General features: G+C 47.7%; 1 protein-coding gene across 1 annotated transcript in view; it reads right to left on the bottom strand.

Annotated features, from left to right (window-relative positions):
- LOC147110524 (acyl-coenzyme A synthetase ACSM3, mitochondrial-like) overlaps positions 1 to 21,080 on the bottom strand; it is a 53,668-nt gene extending 32,588 nt beyond the window's left edge. The window contains exons 1-2 of the mRNA XM_086000568.1: positions 20,991 to 21,080; positions 7,665 to 7,788 (exon numbers count right to left, since the gene is read on the bottom strand). Of these exons, the coding sequence (XP_085856694.1) occupies positions 7,665 to 7,788; positions 20,991 to 21,016 (150 nt within the window). The 5' untranslated portion in view covers positions 21,017 to 21,080. The remainder of the gene's footprint in view (positions 1 to 7,664; positions 7,789 to 20,990) is intronic.
- Positions 21,081 to 21,374: the final 294 nt, after the last annotated feature.

Here is a 21,374-nt window from a genome sequence, read left to right as displayed (position 1 = left end):
ACAGAAACTTTACATGAACATTGCATAAAACACCTAAGTGCCTACCCTTGTGTGTTGTTAGTTGGTATGATTGCACTAGGATGAGGGGGAGTGTGCGGGGTGGCTAGTGAGACGGGGATGTCATAATGTAGATAGAGAGGGATGGGTGGAGGTCCAAGGTAAGGTAGTGTGAGTAAGGATGTGCAGGAGTAGGGTAGGGAAGGCAGAGTGATGTGGTTGTGATGAGAGGTACAGCAGGATGAGGTTGAGTGTGGCTTTGTACTAACGTTTCGTGATCTACTGAGATCTGCACTGCACACTGTTAAGTATGTGTATTGTATTGAACAATTAACACAAAGACTTAAACGTATAACTCAAACAGGTCTTTACTGGTTGGAGGTAGGGACTATACATAGGTCTTTACTTCATGCCCACAGGCGGGAACTGAGGGGGATCAGTACCCACAGTACTATTTATACCCCTATGGCCAGGAGTGGTACTGCGTATCACTACGCCCAACAAGTAGTGCAGTCCTGTCCATAGGTTCAAAGTAGCACACATATTACATACACAACATTCCTCCCTTCCTAGCTTTACAGTCATCTCCCCATTTAACATAACGTAATAACATATATACATATATAACTTCAGGTTTACATAACAGAATAACATAGATACATAGATAACTTCATGTCAAAACAGATCACAGATTCAGTCTCTGCGGAAAACAGTTCACAGATTCAATCTCTGTGGTGTAGTCGGTTCACGTTGCTGGAGTGACTCATTCAATAGTCCTTCCATGGATTTAACAGTTTGAACTTCCAACTGAATTGGCTCCGTTCGGAGGGACCACGTGTGTGATCTGGTAGAGGTGATAATGGTTCAGATGGGTCATCTTCTGTTTTTACTTTTCCTTTTCTGCTTCTTGGAGACTCTCTGGGCTCCATTGTCAGCTGCCACAGCTGCCAGCTGCATGCGCAGTTCCTCCTTCTCTTCCTCCTGTTTCCGTCGTAGAGCCAGCTTCTCCCGATGTTCCGTAGACTTTTGGTGCTCCTCCATGATTTCTGCACTTTGGGAGTCGAAGTTACAAGCTGGGCAGGACAGGACATCGTAATATTCGGTGTCGTCCTGAGCTAGACCAGTGAGAGGGTCGTCTATTTCCTCCATACCCAGCTGGACATTAGCCAGCTCTTGTTCCAAATCCAGACATCTTTCCTGAAGAGACTTCTTCATGTGTACCTCTGCATCCAGCTTTTTCTGGGCTTTCAGCAAGTCGTTTACTAGTGACCTCATTTGTGATTTTAATACTTCAACTTCCTTTGGAGATTGATTGATCGGACTATGCAATCCCTCTACCGGAGCAGCTGTTTCAGCGGTCTGTTGTTCTACGTTGACGTGAGTCAGCGTACTTTTGGCATCCAAGGGCTGCTCTGTTGCAGTCATCTCAGTCTGTGTTGCCACCTCAGCTCTTCCAATAACCTTTGAGAGCTCCGAACCCCTTTCGTTTGAATATTGAAGTTCATGTTCAAGTTTTTCCCATTTCAGAGTCCTGTCCTTCAGCATATGCAGGAGTTGGCTGACCGTTAACTCCTCTGACACCAGACGTTTTGTGTGCTCCTGCTCCATTTTCTCCATCAGCTGCTTCTGTTGTCTTTCCAGATTCTCCAACTCTATATCAAAGAACTCTTTCGTTGCATTCAACTCTTGCTCAAAACAGCGAAGCATTTGTTCTAATTGCTGTTGTAGTTTGAAATGGAGTTGAGTTCGAGCCCGGTGTCCCTCAGAAATGGGCACATCAGTAGACTTGCCAGACTCAGAATCCACAGTTAAACTATGTTGTTGTTGCTCAGTGGAATTCTGTGCTGAAACTTTGTCTTTTGCACCTGAGTTGGGCTTACCATCATCCGTTCCAGAATCTGGGCCGACTATCTTCACCGAGTTCTCACTCGTTATTGTTTGTAGGAAATGCCAGTCCATATTCATTTTCCTAATCCACTCCCGTCCTAGTAGTGGAGGACCTCCTTCAGATATCACATATAAGTCCATTATTTGACTGTCTTCGCCCTTGTGGACCACTGCAACCTCTATTTTCCCGATGGGGTACACTCTTTGCCCCGTGTATGTTTTCAATCTAATCCCCGTATCCTGTAGGGGAATATGTTGGAATAACTTTCCGTAATCTTTCTTATTTATGACCGTCAATGCCGATCCAGTGTCCAATTCCAGTTTTACTTGGACTCCTTCTATCTGAAGAGTGACCCAAATTGTCTGGAGGTCTGCACCCTTACCAGCGTTGAGTACTCTTAAGCTAGCCAGTTCATTACAGCTTAAGCTAGCCAGTTCATTACTGCTAGCGTCTGAATTGGACTCCTGTTCGGCCACCTTGTGTACCTTTGCGTATTTTCCTTGCGGTGACTTCTTGTTGCTGGTCTTCTTCGCTGACCTGCATACTCTAGCTATATGTCCAAGCCTACCACAAGTTCTACATTCTTGGTTTTTAAACCAACACTGGTTCTGATCATGCGTTGTCTTTCCACAACGATAACATTTGCCAGAACTCACACCCAATTTGTGTGCACTGAGCTCCGGTGACCGTAGCTGCATTACTGCCGTGCCTCTCGCTGCGGCTTCGTGTGCTGCTGCCATAGTGACCGCCTTCTCAAGCGTCAGCTCATTCTCCCCGAGCAGTCGCTTTTGTGTATCCTGTTTAAATAAACCACACACAAATTTGTCTCGAAGTGCCTCTGTCAGTCCCGTTCCAAACTGACAATATTTCGCTAATTTACGCAATTCCAGCAAATATTCAGCATTGCTTTCATGCTGTAGCTGCCTTCTGTCATAAAATTTAAATCATTCCGCTAGCATCAGCGGCGTGGGGTTTAGATGATCTTTCAGGACAGTAACAATCTCATCGAACGTCTTATCCGCCGGTTCATCTGGTGATAACAGGTGTTTCAATTGCCCGTATGTCTTCGCACCCATTAAATTTAATAATGTTCGTGCTTTATCAGCCTCACGAATTTTATTGGCCTTACAATAATTTTTAACTCGTTCAACATATATGGCCCAATCTTCGATGTCACTATCAAAGTTGCTAATATTCCCGTGTTTAGGCATTGTAGTACTTTATCAGATTTGCAATTTCTCAGATTTTTTTTTTTACTGTTATCCAAGATGGCGGCTTCCCGCTCTTGCCGTCGTCCTCCGCCCACAAAATGGCGGTTTTCCCGCTTCTGCCTTCTTCCCCAGCGGTTTTCCCGCGAAAAATGGCGGCTTTCCCGCGCTTCTCGCTCTCCCCGCCCACTTCAATGGCGGTTTTCCCGCGCTTCTCGTCGCTGACTTTCAGCCCGACTGCGGCTCTTATCTCCTGTGCGATCGCTGGTGCGCCGCCCGCCCGAAACGGTTCTCAGCCCTTATCACCGGTGCGATCGCTGGCCCGCTAAGCGCCTCCCGCTTGAAGCGGCTCCCGGCCTCTGGCTCACCCGCTCGGCGGCTCTTGCTCGCTCCCTCCCGGGCTCTGGCTTACCCGCTCGCGCCCTCAGTGTCTGCCGACGCTGCGCCTTCCAGCCCGAGTGCGGCCCTTATCAGGGATTTCGATCGATTGCCCTTCTACCTCCGACTTCCCCCAGCCCTGTCTTTGCAGCCAACGCTGCTTGGCTTACCCACCACCGAGGTTGAAAAAGCTGCAGGATGTCTTCTGTCCTCCCGTTTTCAGTCGTTGATGGAGGCTTCAGGGTCCTAATGCCTGTCGCTTCCAGTCGCTGGAAGCTGTCAGGATTTCTGCTGCCCTTCAGTTTTCAGTGGGGTGTTGAGGATTGGAACCTCTCTTCAACGTCCTGTCTTTGGACGAAGCCGCTGTGGAATAACTGCCGCAGGGTTCGAACCGACTCGTCGCCAGTGTTAAGTATGTGTATTGTATTGAACAATTAACACAAAGACTTAAACGTATAACTCAAACAGGTCTTTACTGGTTGGAGGTAGGGACTATACATAGGTCTTTACTTCATGCCCACAGGCGGGAACTGAGGGGGATCAGTACCCACAGTACTATTTATACCCCTATGGCCAGGAGTGGTACTGCGTATCACTACGCCCAACAAGTAGTGCAGTCCTGTCCATAGGTTCAAAGTAGCACACATATTACATACACAACACACACAGGTCCTCCTGACCACATCCCTGCATGTGCCCTCCTCGGCAATGTGCAACCAGGTTGTGGGTAGGTCTCTTCCGCCCATGGGAAGGGAAGAGGACCTCCCTGCGTGCTGTGACTCCCCCCATAAGCATATGGAGGGAGTTACGGGAGAGCCTGGGTGCAGCCCTGCATCACTGTGCAGTGCTTGTCAATGTTTGCAGCACCTCACTGCTGTAGAACACTGACAGCACAAAAGTGAAAATAAAATTGGCCATGGTCCCTTTAAGGAAACTGGCTGATGATGAGTCATCAAATGACATCACCAGACCCTCTTCCTCTAATTGGCCGGGAAACACGCCAAATCATTTCCGAGGCCGGGATGGAGAGAGCAGCGGGGTCAGGAGACAGCAGCGGGGTTGGGAGACAGCAGCGGGGTCGGGACCCGCCACGGACCCACCAATGTCAGAAAAATCGCGGCCTGTGTATTTCGACCCCTGCATAAAAAATCACTACTTTCCTTGTTGTCACATAAAAATAATGAGAACTGTTGAAAATGAATTAAAGGAAATATGAAACTCCACATAGCAACACTTTAATTTTCAATAGTTTTAAAAGAAATGTTTGAAACGCAACAAAAGAGTTATGCTAAAAATATTAGAGGCTACTTGTATTTTATCAGCAATCTTGAGTTGAATTCATCAAATGCAACAGAATTACCTACAATGTCTGTTGTTTTGTTATGAGAGGCGATCTCCCATCTGAGACAGGTAACAACTATGTGTAATCAGAAGCAAATATGTTTGAATTGATTCCTTCTTTAAGGGTAGCAAGTTTAAATTTCACAACATCAGAAAAGAACAAATGTGATTTCTCTACGGCAAATGTAATTTATGTTTGCATTGCAGCACAGTGGCTGTTAGCATCATTTGAAGCCTTGAATGACTGGATAAGCCATGCAATAAAATGACATTCAAGTGATAAGACAACAGGGCTAGGTTATGACTTGAATGGCAGGTTTCTTAACAACCCCTGAAAAGAGCTAAGCAGCATACAAACAGTTACTCATAAAACTTGATTCTAAGGGAATTTCAAAATGAAATATCAAAACTACAGCAATATGATAGTTACAAAAAGAGCAAATCTACTCAACATTTGCAAATGTATTTAAAAAATAAATAAATTACATTTTAAAATGTTTTATTGAGTATTATACCCTATGCTCAATCTGCACTCTCCCAGACAGCTCACAATCTCAATTTTACTGTGTTTTTTGGGGGGGGGCAATGGGGGAGGGAGGGAGGAGGAGAAGGGGCTTCTGCTGCTGAGCTGCATTTGGTTTCTGCAGCCCCAATTTTAATTCGGGGCGGGTGGGAGCTGAGAAGGGCAGCAAACTTTCCTGATCTAGGCAGTATGAGGCCTGAGAAATTTTAACTCTCGTGCCTCAGCTGTATAGCCTCAATCAGATTCTCGCCCGAAACTGGTGGGAAGCAGCAGCTGGCAGGGTGCTCAGTGTCAGGTAGCAGAGGCTGCCACCGTGGGCCAAAGGTACAGTTCTCGGCACTCAGTTAAGTCACAGGGAGGGAGTTTCCAGAGGCCCTTGTGATGGCATGGGTTTGGGGAAGCCCAGAGCAGGTGAGGCCTAATCCTTCCTTCTGGGGCCTGGTGGGATGGTGTGGGATAAGATATGGGCGACAGAGTTTTGGATGAGCTGAGGTTTACTGGGGTGGAGATTGGGAGGTCATCCAGAAGATCATTGAAATTGTGAAGTCTGGAGGTGACGAGGGCATGAATGAACATTTCAGGGGCAGACAGGCTGAGGTAGGGGCAGAAGCAGGCAATGTTATGGAGTTGGAAGTAGGATGTCTTTCCGATAGAAATGATGTGGAGTTGGACACTCAGCTTGTGGTTGAATAAGACTCCGAGATTTGAAACAACCTGGTTCAGCCTGAGAGAGTCCGAGGAGGGGTTTGGATTTGGTGGTAAGGGACCGAAGTTATTGGCATCTGTCTTCCCAATATTTAACTGGAGAAATTGTGGCTCATCCAAGACCGGATGTCAGAAAATGCAGTAGAGAGGTTGAGAGTTGGTGAAGAGGTAGAGCTGGGTGTCGTCAACATGGATGTGAAACTTGAACCCATGTTTGCAGATGATGTCACCAATGGCAGCATGTCGGTGAGGAAGAGGAGGAAGGCAAGCATAGATCTTTGGAGACTCCAGTGGAAATGATGAGAGGGCAAGAAAAGAAGCCATTGCTGGAGATGTTTTGGCAACGACTGGATAGGTAAGAGTGGAACCAAGCAAGGGTAGTCCCATCGAGATGGAGAGGCAGCATGGTGGCATAGTGGTTAGCACTGTTGCCTCACAACACCAGGGACCCGGGTTCGAATCCAGCCTCGGGCGACTGTCTGTGTGGAGTTTGCACATTCTCCCCGTGTTTGCGTGGGTTTCCTCCGGGTGCTCCGGTTTCCTCCCACAGTCCAAAGATGTGCGGGTTAGGTTGATTGGCTATGATAAATTGACCCTTAGTGTTAGGGGGATTAAATACGTGGGGTTACGGGGATCGGGTGGGATATGTGTTGGTGTAGGGGTTACGGGGATCGGGTGGGATATGTGTCGGTGCAGGCTCGATGGGCCGAAATGGCCTCTATCTGCACTGTGGGGTTTCTGTGATTCTGTGAAGAGGTGCTGCAAAAGGATGGTGTGGTCAACCATGTCAAAGGCTGCAAAGAAGTCCAGGTGGACAAAGAGGGATAATGCACCATGGTCACAGTCACAGAAAATGTCATTCATGACTTTGATTCAGGCTGTTTCAGTGCTGTAGCAGGGTAGGAGACCTCATTGAAGAGATTCAAACATGGTGTTGCGGAAAAGATGGGCATGAATTTGGGCGGCGCCAAAACATTCAAGGATTTTGGAAAGGAAAGGGAGGTTGGAGGTGGGGCAGTAGTTTGCAAGGACAGAAGGGGCAAGGATTTTTTTTTTCAGGAGTTAATGATGGCAGTTTTGAAAGGAAGGGGACAGTTCCTGAGGAAAGGGAACCATTTACAATGTCAGCTAGCATGGAGGCCAGAAGGAAATTTAGTGAGCAGTTTAGTAGGAATGTTGTCAAAGGAGCAGGAAGAGAGTCTAATGGAGATGAGCTTGGAGAGGATATATGGGGAAATGGAAGAGAAACTAGAGATATATGTGGGTTTAGGGCTAGAGCAGTAGGGAAGTATTGCTTGGTGGGCAAGGGGAAGGAGGGAAGCAGCAGAAGTAGCTGAACAGATGGTCTCAATCTTAATGACAAACAAGTCCATAAGCTTCTCACACTTGTAAGTGAGGGTGGAGGGAGCAGGTGAGAGTAGTTGAAGGAGACAGTTGGTAGTGGAGAAAAGAAGCTCGAGGTTATCTTTGCTCTCCAGGATGATCCTATGTTACAAGCTGTTTCCTATGATTCAAGGACTACCTTCCTAGGTTACCGGGCTCTCTCCTTCATTACAAAGCTGGCTGGTTTCTTCCTTTCTTCATTAAAGAAACAAAACTTGTTACTCAAGGTTAAAGCACGTACAGTCTCTGTCTGGCCATATCCTTCATAGATGTCTAATCCCGTCTGTTCTTTCCATTTCTCCATCACCTCCGGGTTAATGGGCTCACCAGCACACACACAGTGCTGGAGGTTTTTGAATCTGTAACTAAATTAAAAGAAAAATAAGTCAGGCTGCGAGTAGTGTAGAATTTTCAGCATCAGTCTCATTGGGAGGAATTTTAAAAAGAAACACTTGCATTTATATAGCACCTTTCATGGCCACTGGATGTCTCAAAGTGCTTTACAGCCAATGAAGTACTTTTGGAGTGTAGTCACTGTTGTAATGTGGGAAACGTGGCAGCCAATTCGCGCACAGCAAGCTCCCACAATCAGCAATGTGATAATGACCAGATAATCTGTTTTTGTTACGTTGAATGAGGGATAAATATTGGCCAGGACTCACCTGCTCTTAATCAAAATAGTGCCACGGGATCTTTTATGTCCACCTGCGAGAGCAGACGGGGCCTCGGTTTAACGTCACATCCGAAAGACGGCACCTCCGACGGTGCAGCACTCCCTCAGCACTGAACTGGAGTGTCAGCCTAGATTTATGTGCTCAAGTCCCTGGAGTGAGACTTGAACCCACAACCTTCTGACTCCAAAAAACGGTTGGGTTGGGATTGGGTGGGAGGTTAAAGAGTTAAAAATCTGAATCCCGGCCCCAACCTGCCTACTTCCGGTATTAACGGAGGCTGGACGGTGGTGGGGTGGTGTGGCGGCCAGCCAACCCACGATCCAAGGAGGCGGATTGGCACTTTAAATATTATAATGAAGCAACATTTTTAGTTTAACTCTGGGTGGCCGTGTTTCCTGGGTCCTGGGAAACCCGGCAGGTAAAGGAAGGCGAGGACTGCTGGATCCAGCGTTCCTGCCTTGCCAACCGCCCCCCCCCCACGATCGGACACCCCACCCCTTCCGATCTCCCCCCCCACCCCGAGGCCTCCGACCTCCCTCACGAAGCCTACGATCTCCTCTCCAGCCTTCCGACTCCCCCCCCCGCCTCCCACTCCGACCTTCGATCATCGGCCCCTGGCCCCCCACTCTGGCCTCCTGACCCCCGGCCCCCACTCCAGCCTCCAATCTGAGATAGAGAGTAAGATGAAGCAGAAAAAGAGCGCATATGACAGATATCAGGTTGAGAATACAAGTGAGAATCAGGCTGAATATAGAAAGTTCAGAGGGAAGTGAAAAAGAAAATAAGAGGGGCAAAGAAGGTGTATGAGAATAGATTGGCAGCTAACATAAAAGGTAATTCAAAAGTCTTCTATAGGCATATAAAAAGTAAACGCGTAGTAAGAGGAGAGGTGCGGCCAATTAGGGACCAAAAAGGACACCTACTCATGAAGGCAGAGGGCATGGCTGAGGTACTAAATGAGTACTTTGCATCTGTCTTCACCAAGGAAGAAGATGCTGCCAAAGTCATAGTGAAAGTGGAGGTAGTGGAGATACTGGATGAGATAAAAACTGATAAAGAGGTACTAGAAAGGCTGTCTGTACTTAAAGTTGAGAAGTCACCAGGGCCGGGTGAGATGCATCCTAGGATGCCGAGGGAAGTTAAGGAGGAAATCGCGGAGGAACTGGACATAATCTTCCAATCCTCCTTAGATACGGGGGTGGTGCCAGAGGACTGGAGAATTGCAAATGTTACACCCTTGTTCAAAAAGGGGTGTAAGGATCAACCCAGTAACTACATTCAGTCAGTTTAACCTCGGTAGTGGGGAAGCTTTTAGTAACCATAATCAGGGACAAAGTTAACAGTCACTTGGACAAGTGTGGATTAATTAAGGAAAGCCAGCATGGATTTGTTAAAGGCAAATCATGTTTAACTAACTTGATTGAGTTTTTTGATGAGGTAACAGAGGGTTGATGAGGGCAATGCGGTTGATGTGGTGTACATGGACTTCCAAAAGGCATTTGATAAAGTGCCACATAATAGGCTTGCCAGCAAAGTTGAAGCCCATGGAATAAAAGGGACAGTGGCAGCATGGATACGAAATTGGCTAAGTGACAGGAAACAGAGAGTAGTGGTGAACGGTTGTTTTTCAGACTGGAGGAAGGTATACAGTGGTGTTGCCCAGGGATCGGTACAAGGACTACTGCTTTTCTTGATCTATATTAATGACTTGGACTTGGGTGTACAGGGCACAATTTCAAAATTTGCAGGTGACACAAAACTTGGAAGTATAGTGAACAGTGAGGATAGTGATAGACTTCAAGAAGACATAGACAAGCTGGTGAAATGGGCGGACACGTGGCCGATGAAATTTAACGCAGAAAAGTGCGAAGTGATATATTTCGGTAGGAAGAATGAGGAGAGGCAATATAAACTAAAGGGTACCATCCTAAAGTGGGTGCATGAACAGAGAGACCTGGGGATATATGTGCACAAAAATTGTTGAAGGTGGCACGGCAGGTTGAGAAAGCAGTTAAATATGCATATGGAATCCTAGGCTTCATAAATAGAGGCATAGAGTACAAAAACAAGGAAGTTATGATGAATCTTTATAAAACACTGGTTTGGCCTCAACTGGAGTATCGTGTCCAATTCTGGGCACCACACTTTAGGAAGGATGTGAAGGCCTTAGAGAGGGTGCAGAAAAGATTTATGAGAATGGTTCCAGGGACTTCAGTTAGGTGGATAGACTGGAGAAGCTGGGGTTGTTCACCTTAGAGCAGAGAAGGTTGAGAGGAGGTTTGATAGAGGTGTTCAAAATCATGAGGGGTCTTGGGTCTAGAACCAGAGGACACAGATTTAAGGTGATTGGCAAAAGAACCAAGGGCGACATGAGGACATTTTTTTTTACGCAGCAAGTGGAATTTATCTGGAATGCACTGCCTGAAAGGTTGGTGGAGGTAGACTCAATCGTGGCTTTCAAAAGGGAATTGGATAAGTAACTGAAGGAAAAAAATTTGTAGGGCTACGGGGAAAGGGCAGGGGAGTGGGACTAGCTGAAGGGCTCTTGATGAGAGCCGGCACGAGCTCAACGGGCCGAATGGCCTCCTTCTGTGCTGTAACCATTCTATGCTTCTATCTCTGACCTACAATCCAGCCTCCGTTCCTTGGCCCCTGGCCCCCAACCCCTAATCCGGCCTCCGATCCCCACTCCGGCCTCTGATCCTTGGCCTCCGAACTCCGGCCTTCCTACCCCCCTCCCGATCTCCAGTCCTCTCCGATCCCTGGCCTTCCTACTCCACTCCCCCACGGATCTCCGGCCACCTCCGATCTCCGGCCTTCCTATCTTCCCGCCACCCCACGATCTCCGATCCCTCCTTCCCTCCTCTTTGCTACCCGCCCGACAGCCAGCCAGCCTCTCAATTTGACTGGCTGCGGGCAGAAAACGGAGAAACAAAATGTTGATCAGCCCTTGCCGTTAAATTCGGCAGGGCCTCAGGTAAACCCATTCTCCTGGGTTTCCCGACCACATTCCAGCGCCCCCAGCCTGCTCCCTACTTGCCTCCAAGTTAAAACCCTGCCCACTGTCTGTTTAGATAAGTTCTCAATGTACTATGCATCGGAACTAGAATGAAAAGCATCGACTTTTTTACAATATTATTAACATGTTACGGTCACTGGAAGGGTTGGCTACATTTACAATTTAGTTTTTGGAAACACAAGTTATAGGTTTCATAAATATTTGAACATCCAAACCCAAAGTGGATACAATTCACGTATCTGGAAAATCAATTCAGTCTGCAGGAATTCAGGTTACAAAAGGGATCCAAATTAGATCAGTGCATTTGCTTCATTTAAGATACGCTGGGCTAGTTTGTGTGACTTGCAGTATGAGGGCACTCCCACTTCCTTAACTAAACAGTTTTGATATGGCGTCTATAGTAGCATGTGAAAACACAAAGGCCTAGAAATTGAATATGGCCACGAAATGGGCAGTGTTAAGGCCCAACGATGTTGAGCTGCGCCAGGTCAAAATGGTCTAGGTAGTACACAAAATTCATGCTCAGTTCTCATTAACAAGATTGTAGTCTTGATTTCAGCACTAAAACCACTGCTCATTGGCTTAACGCTGAACAGGTGGGCCAATATTGGGTCCAGTCTAATTCCCAGTCATGTTTGCCACAGGCTTTATTCAGTATTTAAAAGGGAGGTGCACTGATGCTGCAGCACCTCATTGTCAAGCCACTCACAACTTCAGCTGAAGAAGATGGCAGTGCAAACATATGGCGCAGCCTCAGCACAGGGAGAGAGCCCGCAGATTCTCCAACGTGGCTCTTGAGTCACTGGTCGTGGCCATAGAGAGGAGGCGGGCTGTCCTCTTTCCACACACTGGCAGGATCATAAGAACATAAGAAATAGGAGCAGGAATAGGCCACTTGGCCCCTCGAGCCTGTTCCGCCATTCAATAAGATCATGGCTGATCTTGGGCTCAAAGCCACTTCCCTGCCCGCTCCCCATAACCCTTCAGTCCCTTATCTTGCAAAAATCTGTCTATCTCCACCTTAAATGTATTTAATGACCCAGCCTCCACGGCTCTCTGGGGCAGAGAATTCCACAGATTTACGACCCTCTGAGGGAAGAAATTCCTCCTCATCTCAGTTCTAAAAAGGCGACCCTTTATTCTGAAACTATGCCCCCGAGTTCTAGATTTCCCCACGAGGGGAAACATCCTCTCTGCATCTACCTTGTCAAGCCCCTCTTATGTTTCAATACGATCACCTCTCATTCTTCTAAATTCCAATGAGTATAGGCCTAACCTGCTCAACCTTTCTTCATAAGTCAACCCCTTCATCTCAGGAATCAACCGTGTGAATCGTCTCTGGACTGCCTCCAATGCAAGTATGTCCTTCCTAAAATAAGGAGACCAAAACTGTACGCAGTACTCAAGGTGTGGTCTCACCACCTGTACAGTTGTAGCAGGACTTCCCTGCTTTTATACTCCAACCCCCTTGAAATAAAGGCCAACATTCCATTTGCCTTTTTGATTACTTGCTGTACCTGCATGCTAACTTTTTGTGTTTCATGCACAGGGACCCCCAGATCCCTCTGAACTGTAGCATTTTGTAATTTCCCTCCATTTAAATATTAGTTTGCTTTTTTATTTTTCCTGCCAAAGTGGATAACCTCGCACTTTCCCACATTATACTCCATCTGCCAAATGTTTGCCCACTCACTTAGCCTGTCTATATCCCTTTGCAGATTCTTTGAGTCCTCTGCACAACTTGCTTTCCCACCCATCTTTGTATCATCCGCAAATTTGGCTACATTACACTCGGTCCCTTCATCCAAGTCATTAATGTAGATGGTAAATAGTTGAGGCCCTAGCACCGATCCCTGTGGCACCCCACTAGATACCGTTTGCCAACCGGAAAATTACCCATTTATCCCGACTCTCTGCTTTCTGTTAGTTAGCCAATTCTCTATCCATGCTAATATATTACCCCCAATTCCGTGAGCTGTATGCAATAACCTTTTATGTGGCATCTTATCGAATGCCTTCTGGAAATCCAAATACACCACATCCACTGGCTCACCTTTGTCCACTCTGCTCGTTATCCTCAAAGAACTCCAGCAAATTTGTTAAACACGATTTCCCTTTCATAAAACCATGCTAACTCTGCTTGACTGCATTATGATTTTCTAAATGCTCTGCTACTGCTTCCTTAATGAAGGACTGCAGCATTTTCCCAATGACAGATATTAGGCTAACTGGTCTATAGTTTCCTGCTTTCTGTCTCCCTCCTTTCTTAAATAGGGGTGTTACATTTGTGGTTTTCCAATCCGCTGGGACCTCTCCAGAGTCCAGGGAATTTTGGTATATTGCAACCAATGCATCCACTATCTCTGCAACCACTTCTTTTAAGACCCTGGGATGCAGGCCATCTGGTCCAGGGGACTTGTCGTCTTTTAGTCCCATTATTTTACCAAGTACTATTTCCTTAGTGATAGTGATTGTCTTTAGTCCCCCTCTCCCTGTGGCCCCTTGATTATCCATTATTGGGATGTTGTTAGTGTCTTCTACCGTGAAGACAGATACAAAATATTTGTTCAGAGTCTCTGCCATTTCCCCGTTCCCCATTATTAATTCCCCAGTCTCAACCTCTAAGAGACCAACATTTACTTTAGCTACTCTATTCCTTTTTATATATCTGTAGAGGCTCTTACTATCTGTTTTAATATTTCTTGCCAGTTTACTCTCATAATTCATCTTCTCTCTCTTTATTAGCACTTACCACACACCTCTCGAAGGCTCTGGCAGGAGATAACTAGCTGCATATGTGATGGCCAGCACTGTGGTCCCAAGGTCATCCATCCAGTGCAGAAAGAAATTTAATGACCTCACACGGCAGGTCAAGGTGAGTGAAGGCTTCAGCAAATGCCAAATCCCACCATCTGCACCACAAGCCTCACACCCCCCCCAGCACTCACCTACCAACAATTTTTACCTATCACCATTCACATCTCACAATCATAGCTTGACTTCACCCTCACAACCTTAGCATTGCTGCAACACTCACATCCACATCTCCCACCTTGCACACACTGACAGTTATTCAACTACACCAGGCACATCACCCAAACACACTGCACCACACTCACTCACACACTTCTGTTTCTCTTGCAGGCCAAGGTCGCGCATAATCGGAGAGAGCAATGGCAGACAGGTAGGCTGCCATCCACGACGTCAGCCAGCTGGAGGAGAGAGTGCTGGAGATCACTGGGCGGCAGATAATGGAGGCCGTGGCAAGCGGCGAGGTTGAACCCCTTGGGGAAAACCACGCTATGCTCATGCCTAATACTTCTTCTCACATCCCACTTTCCCCTCATCCCAAAATCTCTTCTCACTTTAAGCTGCTGATGCTGTATGCATACATATCTTGCTTCCTCCCACTCCCCTCACCATAACCTGACTATTGTGCTGTTCTGCTTTCAGATAATCAAGACCAAGCACCCGTGCAGCCTTGCACAAGAGCGAGGGGGGAGAAGAAGAGACAGCATCACTGCATCTGTCACTCGCAGACACCAGCTCAGAAACTGGTACTGCGTATACTTTAGAGGCTAGTGTAGAAGTGGGATCTGCACAGCATGAGGCACCAGGCATGAGTGGGCTGCAGCAAGCCCAGGGGAAAGGGTAGCTCGGGTGCCAGCTCGCCGAAGGGTGAGTTCATGCGCGAGTTCTGCTGCACAGGACTCAGATGAGGACCTCAATGGGGCAGCCTTCAGAAAAAGTGATCGGCATGCACACCGAATTACTAGGTGCAATGGCAAACCTGCCAGAGAGCCTCTTGGCAATGTCAAGGAGCATGGAGCAGTCCACCTCCAACATTGCACGGGGCTCTGCGCAGAGCTTGCAACCCAGGATTTCCAGGCTGAAAATGATGGAAGACTCCCGAAGAGACCATGTCGACCCAGGCATGATGCTGCGTGTGATGGGCAATGTCATGGCTGCCATTGCAGTACAGGCGGAAGTGACCCAATGTCTTTGTGCTGTAGTGGAAGCGCAGACTGCTCTCATAAAGTCTCAGCTTGATGCCACCCAAGTTCAGACCGCTGTCATGCAGTCTCAGCTTTGTGCCATCCAAGCTGAGACTGCTCTCATGCAGTCTAAGCTTGAAGCCACCCATGCTCAGATGACTGTCATGCAGTCTCAGCTTGATGCCACCCAAGCTCAGACTGCTGCCACCGTGGCTGTGTTTACCAGTGTCAATCGAGGCTTGCAGGGTGTCGCAGCAGCCCATCAGATTGCTAGGAATGCTGAGACGCCACCCCGGGGGAGTGGCAGTGGGTCAGTGGCGCAGGATGACAGCATTCCTGACCACCACTGCCACTCCGCCATTCCCCTTGCCGCTGTCTGTCAGTCAGCCAACCCAGACTGCTGCCGCTCATGCCGAGGTGGTGCAGTGTACAGTTGGGCTTTTTGGCCAGAGCTGCTTGAGGTTGTCCTGCAAGGCCATTTGAAGTCTCCCCCATGGAAATTCAGCAGCCTTCCACCAGCAATGTTGCAGCCACTGGGGGAGCGCTTCATAGGAGCACTAGGACAGGAAAGGGCACCCGAACAACAGGCACTAAGGGATTGCGCAAGGGTGATTAGTTCATATCGTAAGTGTAACTATGCGTCAATTGATTTTGGATAAATGTATTAATTTTGTTTGGAAGCTTTTGTTGTGGCTCTCATTTCAGCTTTGTGCCCAAGAGGACGCTATGATATTCTGTGACAGAGGGATGGTATGATGGGGATGTGGTGAGCAACGGGGATCTGGGGTTTCATTTATTGGAATGATAAGGCATTCACGGACAGCCCGTCTGGAAGGGGGATTGGCTGCCTGCCTCCTCCTCCCTCCTTCCCTCCTCATCCTCTTGCTCCTCTCCCTCGTCCTCCTCTTGAGGTGGTCCCGCAATCCCTAGTGGCAAGGGCTGCGCCCTCATGATGGCCAAGTTGTGAAGCATGCAGCAGACTACCACGAAATGGGACACTCGCTCCGGTGTGTACTGGAGGGCTCCACCTGAACAGTCAAAGCAGCGGAACCATTGCTTCAGTAGCCTGATGGTCTGCTCAATTATGTTCCTGGTGAAAGCATGACTCTCATTTTATGAATGCTGGGCACGAGTGTCAGTGTAGCGGAGGGAAGTCATGAGCCAGGTGCAGAGCGGATAGCCCTAGTCTCCGAGCAGCCACCCTCATGTTTGATGTGGTGGCTGGAAGATTGCTGGCACACTGGACTGATGCAGGATGAAGGCATCATGGCTGCTGCCAGGATAGCAGGCACTGACCATCAGGAAGCGCTAGGTGTGGTCGCACACCAACTGCACATTAAGTGAGTGGTAGCCTTTGCGGTTACAGAAAATCTCAGGATTGTTATACGGCGCCCGCAAAGCCACGTGGGTGCTGTTGATGGCGCCCTGCACCATGGAGAAGCCCGCTATCCTGGAAAATCCACATACGTGCTTGTCCTGCTTCCTTCTGCTGAGAGAGAAGACAGCGTAGTCCCTTCTCCTGGTGTAGCGAGCCTCAGTGGCCTCCTGGATGCAGCGATGCACGGTGAACTGTGAGATGTTAGCTATGTCGCTTGCTGCAGACTGGAAGGATCCGCTGACGAAGAAATGGAGGGCTACGGTGACCTTGACTGCCACTGGGAGAGCCGTGTTTGCCCTGCTTTCAGGCTGCAAGTCTGGTTGCAGGAGATAGGAGAGTTCTGTGACCAGCTCCTTGGTGAAGCGTAGCCTCTTAATACACTGCTTCTCGCTTAAATGGGTATGAGAAGTGCTCTCGGAAGACCCTTGGTGGGTCAGGCCTCCTATTGAGAGCCCTCCTGGCCCTACTCCTCCTCCCTCTGCACACATCTTCTTGTCTTCTTCGCTGTCTCCACTCCCTCTCCCGAAGATACTTGAGCGTGAGGGGGACTGCCAGTAGAGCCCCCATGGCTGTGGGCAAGTGTTGTAAGCAGAAGCCTATAAATAAGAATGACTGCATTCGCCACTTGCAACAACACTCCCTGTTACTTTAGAACCTTGAAAGAAGTTAATAAAGCTGCTGGAGTTGCACAGAGCCAGTCAAACTGAAAAAACATGTCAGCTGCAAGTAGTTGCTGATGATCCCTTTAAATACCGCTGCTGGCGCCTCCTTCCTGCTTGTCAATGCTTGCTCAGCTCATCGTACTTAAGGCATGCCAATAAGTTGAGCGGCGAACTCCAAACTCGCAGATCGGGCGTCAGGTGAGCGTTGCACACTCACTGATGTCAAGATCTTCATCATCTACATATTCCTAGTGATTGCTGACATCGGCAGCGCTGCCAGCCATCTGAAAATGGCGGCCATCACGGGACCCACCAGCAGTGGGGAGAAGAGCAGCGGCCGCCATTATTTTCATCCGATCTGGCGGTAACGGGCAGCAATGAACCTCGAATTTCTAGGCCAAAGAATGTGCTAGAAATGGCTCTAACAACACTGGCCTTAGGTCAGTCATTTACTGGTGTGCTGTCAGCCATGGCTCAGTTGGTAACACCATCGCCTCTGAGTCAGATGCCTCTGCATTCGTAACAAGATAGATGAGTTGACGGCACAAATAGATACAAATGATTATGATCTGATCGCCATTACAGAGACGTGGTTACCAGGTGACCAGGGCTGGGAACTGAATATTCCAGGGTATTTGACAATTCGGAAGGACAGACAGAAAGGAAAGGGAGGTGGAGTGGCTTTGTTGGTAAAGGATGGGATCAGTGCAGTGGTGAGAAGTGATATTGGCTCAGAAGAGCAAGATGTAGAATTGGTTTGGGTGGAGATAAAAAATAATAAGGGGAAAAAGTCTCTGGTGGGCGTAGTCTACAGGCCCCCGAACAGTAGCAATACTGTTGGACAGAGTATAAATCAACAAATAATGGAGGCCTGTAAAAAAGGTACGGTAATAATTATGGGTGACTTTAATCTCCGTATTGATTGGACAAATCAAATTGGCCATGGTAGCCTTGGGGAGGAGTTCATAGAGTGTGTCCGGGATGGTTTCCTAGAACAGTATGTAATGGAACCAACCAGGGAGCAGGTTATCTTGGATCTGGTACTGTGTAATGAGACAGAATTAATAAATAATCTCATAATAAAGGATCCTTTAGGAAAGAGTGATCATAACATGGTTGAATTTCAAATTCAGTTGGAGGGTGAGAAAGTTGTATCTCAAACCAGTGTCCTGAACTTAAACAAAGGCAATTACCATGGCATGCAGGCAGAACTGGCTAAAGTGGACTTGAAAAATAAAGTAGTGAGTAAGACAGTTGAAATGCAGTGGAGGTATTTCATAGCTCTCAACAAAAATATATTCTAGTGAGAAAGACAGATTTTAAGAAAAGGGAGCACCATCCATGGCAAACTAAGGAAGTAAAAGATGGTATCAAATTGAAAACGAAGGCATACAATGTTGCCAAGATTGGTGGGAGGCCAGAGGATTGGGAAATTTAAAAAACCCAGCAAAGAATGATTAAAAAAATAATAAAGAGAGGGAAGATGAATTATGAGAGTAAACTGGCAAGAAATATTTAAACAGATAGTAAGAGCTTCTACAGGTATATAAAAAGGAAGAGAGTAGCTAAAGTAAACATTGGTCCCTTAGAGGATGAGACTGGGGAACAGGGAAATGGCAGAGACACTGAACAAATATTTTGTATCTGTCTTCACAGTAGAAGACACTAACAACATCCAAATAATGGATAATCCAGGGGCCACGGGAAGGGGGGAACTAAAGACAATCACTATCACTAAGGAAAAAGTACTTGGTAAAATAATGGGACTAAAAGACGACAAGTCCTCTGGACATAAGAACATAAGAAATAGGAGCCGGATAGACCACTTGGCCCCTCGAGCCTGCGCCGCCATTCATTAAGATCATGGACTCTGCTTGACTGCATTATGATTTTCCAAATGGCCTGCTATTGCATCCTTAATGAAGGACGCCAGCAATTTCCCAACAACAGATGTTAGGCTAACTGGTCTATAGTTTCCTGCTTTCTGTCTCCCTCCTTTCTTAAATAGGGGTGTTACATTTGCGGTTTTCCAATCCGCTGGGACCTCTCCAGAGTCCAGGGAATTTTGGTATATTGCAACCAATGCATCCACTATCTCTGCAACCACTTCTTTTAAAGACCCTGGGATGCAGGCCATCAGGTCTTCAGAATAAAGTGTCACCCTTTTAGAACTGAGATGAGGAGGAATTTCTTCTCTCAGAGGGTCGTAAATCTGTGGAATTCTCTGCCCCAGACAGCCGTGGAAGCTGAGTCATTAAATACATTTAAAGTGGAGTTAGACAGATTTTTGCAATATAAGGGAGTGAAGGTTTATGGGGAGTGGGCAGGGAAGAGGCTTTGAGCCCAAGATCAGCCATGATCTTATTGAATGGCGGAGCAGGCTCGAGGGGCCTATTCTTGCTCCTTTTTCTTATGTTCAGAAGGTTGTGGGTTCAAGTCCCACTCCAGAGCCTTGAGCAAAAAAATTTAGGTTGACACTCCAGTGCAGTACTAAGGGAGTGCTGCACTGTCGGAGGTGCCGTCTTTTGGATGAGACGTTAAACCGAGGCCCCGCCTGCTCTCTCAGGTGGATGTAAAAGATCCCATGGCACTATTTCGAAGAAGAACAGGGGAGTTATCCTCGGTGTCCTGGCCAATATTTATCCCTCAATCAACATCACTAAAACAGATTGGCCTAGAAATTCGGTGTGCTGCGCCAGCAGTTAGCGCCCAAAGAGGGCACTTAGTGGGTTTAGCGCCACTGGCCACGCCTCCCGCGAAATTTAGCAGGGCGCTAATGGCGGCGTTAGCCGGTAGTGCTGCGCCGCCACCGATGATGTCATCGGTGTGCGCAGCGCCCCGCTACCGCCCCGATCGCGAAATTTGGTAGCGCCCCCCGCTGTAACGCCGGTCGCAATTTGCAACCACTTCAGGGGTGCCTACCTGCGGCGGTAGAGGTGCTGAGGTGCGGGGCGGCCGTTTTTTTTTGCTGGCTGCCTGTCAGCACCGCTTCGTGCAGCCGTCCCCGGCCTCCTGAGCACCCGCCCCCGCGTTGTGCCAGCTGTCTCCCAAGAGCCCGGCACTTCTCCTCGGTGCCGGGCTCTTTTGTCGGCACTCGCAATCTCAGATCGCTCTGCAGCAGGCCCCTCCCCTTTAAGAAGGGGTGGAAGGCCTGCAGTACCGCAGCACGCCGTGCCGCAGCGTGTGGCACTGCGGCACGTTGCGCTGCGAACTTCAGTTGCAGCGCCCCAAGATGGATGTGGGGTGCCTCGAGTAGCGCTGCGCTTCCGTCTGGGGCGCTGAAACTGAATTTCTGGCGGGTGTTCGCGACTCCTTGCGGGGCGGTACTTCCGGCACCCTGGCGAGACTGGCGCCCCAAATGGGGCGCCACTGAATTTCTAGGCCATTATCTGGTCATTATTACATTGCTGTTTGTGGAAGCTTGCTGTGTGCAAATTGGCCGCTGCGTTTCCTATATTACAACGGTAACTACACTTCAAAAAGTACTTCAGTGGCTGTAATGCGCTTTGGGATGTCCGCTGGTCATGAAAGGCGCTATACAAATACAAGTCTTTTTTTTTACTTCTACGTAATCTCTTATCAAACTGCAGGAAAGGTTTCAATCTACAAACAGTCATTTAGTGAATACTTGTCTGAAAAAAACAAAACTATCAACAACAAAGGAGTAGTTAGTAAAGGGAGAAGGGCACTGTGCCAAATCAGGAGGGAGCAGTGAATGGTCTTAAGGAGTCCTGTGCATAGTCACAGACGACAGGGTGATCTAGGTGTGTTTGCATGGTTGTTATAGACGACCAGCCATAATGGGTGGTAAACAAAAAATGACCAGAAAATTAATATACCTGGCGACATCACTCTGTACAAGCATACGATACACAGTAGGCGGAGAACAGAAGGTCGTTATTGGATACCTGGATAAAACCTAGGAAAAGAACATTTAAAAATAAATTATCATCCAAAGCCAATAGCAACAATAAAACATTTGCAGAACATCAGTCTTCAAAGAACAGTGCACCTCAGGCAGGATTGTTCAGGAAACCACAAATAACCAGCCCAATTATCCTGGCCTGTATACATTTGAAAGAAAAACTTTCTATTTTTGAAAATACCAAATGAAATTCACTATAATCTTCCTGCCACTGTGCCAGAACCGTTATTCTTGATTTGGAAAAACCTGGTTCCCATTCTTTTTCACCCTAACTCCATGCCCACGACATCATACAGGG

This window comes from Somniosus microcephalus, chromosome 11, assembly GCF_052327205.1.
Source record: "Somniosus microcephalus isolate GS21.2 chromosome 11, FLI_Smic_1.0, whole genome shotgun sequence".
Taxonomy (NCBI): domain Eukaryota; kingdom Metazoa; phylum Chordata; class Chondrichthyes; order Squaliformes; family Somniosidae; genus Somniosus; species Somniosus microcephalus.
The sequence above is the reverse complement of the archived record's forward strand: the minus strand, read 5'-3'. Positions and strand labels throughout refer to the sequence as shown.